The sequence below is a fragment of the Frankliniella occidentalis genome, unplaced genomic scaffold, assembly GCF_000697945.3.
Source record: "Frankliniella occidentalis isolate FOCC.00 unplaced genomic scaffold, Focc_3.1 Scaffold62, whole genome shotgun sequence".
NCBI classification, from domain to species: Eukaryota; Metazoa; Arthropoda; class Insecta; order Thysanoptera; family Thripidae; genus Frankliniella; species Frankliniella occidentalis.
The window spans coordinates 600,119-601,833 of NW_026267192.1; the positions used below are offsets into that span (position 1 = coordinate 600,119).

General features: G+C 35.7%; 1 protein-coding gene across 2 annotated transcripts in view; it reads right to left on the reverse strand.

Annotated features, from left to right (window-relative positions):
- Positions 1 to 6: 6 nt before the first annotated feature.
- LOC113206518 (cryptochrome-1) overlaps positions 7 to 1,715 on the reverse strand; it is a 20,381-nt gene continuing 18,672 nt past the window's right edge. For both annotated transcript variants that reach the window (XM_052267982.1, XM_026422635.2), the window contains one exon: positions 7 to 1,583. In XM_052267982.1, coding sequence (XP_052123942.1) covers positions 745 to 1,583 — 839 coding nt within the window. In that variant the 3' untranslated portion in view covers positions 7 to 744. The remainder of the gene's footprint in view (positions 1,584 to 1,715) is intronic.

Genomic DNA, 1,715 nt, shown 5'->3' on the forward strand with positions numbered 1-1,715 from the left:
AGAGGTTGATCAAATACAAAACACAGCAAGACTTCAGGATAACCCCAATGACACAAAAATTCATAAATAAAATGAACAATCTAGTTTTCTGTGCCTGAAAATTCTGAGTTATACAGCCCAATTAATAATGAGCCATTTTATTTGCCCTGTTAGAACTTCTAATAATGTAGAGTCTAAAAAGGTTAAAACAAATTCATACTGCTTCATACTTAAGAGAGATATAAAGAAGAGAGAAATCAAAAGTTGAATAAGAGATCACTTGAGGCAATTTTTGCAGTTGACTAGAATTAATTTCACTTAACAGCTACGGTTCTAAATCCCTGAATGTATGAGGTCTTAAAATCCATGCAATAGCAAAGAAATCATATAAATCCCTTCCATCAAAAACAAACAAACATCTCGGCTGATTTCACATACAAATTTGAGGAAAAGTCAAGTTCTTTAAGTTCAGGTCATGATCACCTTCAACTTAAAAAGCCTTTAAGAAAATATTCAAAGAGTCTACTACTGTAAATTATAACATAATTTACAAAGAAGGGAGAAACGAAACTTTTAAAACAGTAAAAAAGAGCTAACCAAAAGGGATAGGTACATAAAAATACCCTGAAAACTTTGAACAAATGAAAGAATTCAAAATTTTCTTCAAAGAATGCATATAATAGGAATAAAACAGTCTCTTAAATTTATAATAAGAATATTTTAATTGCAGGTACAAGTGTTGAAATTGTAACTGAAACAATGACACTATGTTAAATCATCTTTGTGATCATTTTTATGAATATGATTGTAATTATTAATTATTAGGTCTTCGCCAACTGCATCTGTTTTGGAAGCAATTCCACAATCCAATTCTTTGTATTCTGGATTACACTGCCACCTACTCTTCTTTGACCACCTGTGCTGGCTTTGATCACTTCTTTGATTGTTTTCAGAAGTATAATCTTGCTGCAGATCTAATCGGTAAGACTGCATTTGATGAGTTAAATTGTGATGTTGCACTTGGTAGTTTGTTGAGTGCATTGATGGAGATTGAATGTGCAATGGAGTCATTTGATGGGAATGTGCTGCCGGCTGTAGATTTGAAGGCTGAATATGAGACGACTGATGAGTTTTAAGTACCTGCTGGGAAATCTGCATTTTACTGCTTTGTTGCTGCTGGGCATGAGCAGTCTGGTACTGTGCTTTTGGAGGGGCCATCAAATGACAATCTGCATCACTATCTACATCTAGACCACCACTGTTTTGCTGGTATTGACTGGAGTGGTGGTGTTGATTAGATAAATGCTGAAGATGTTGCTCTGGAAGGTGTTGTTGCTGCAGTTGCGGTTGATGTTGCTCTTGCTCTGGGGAATGCTCCTGATTTTGCTTTTCTTGCTGTTGCTGAAATGGATGCTGCTGATGAAGATACTGTTTCTGCTGTTGGGGGAGATGACAATGGTGCTGATTTTCTGGAGTTGTTGCTTCTCGAGATTGCTCCCGCTGCTCTGTAGAAGTAGGTGTGCTGATGCGCTCCAGCGGAGAGGATGGCGATTTATTGTTTGAAGGAAACAGCATATTGCTGGATGGAACTGTTGCCAAAAGTCCTAAAACACACACAAATAAACTGCATTAAAAGTTTGGTAATGAATAAGAGTTAACTAAGTTATAACAAATTCAAGTTTAAGAAATAAAGCTATTAGGATATGGCATATAGGCTCAATGTTACTCATAATTTT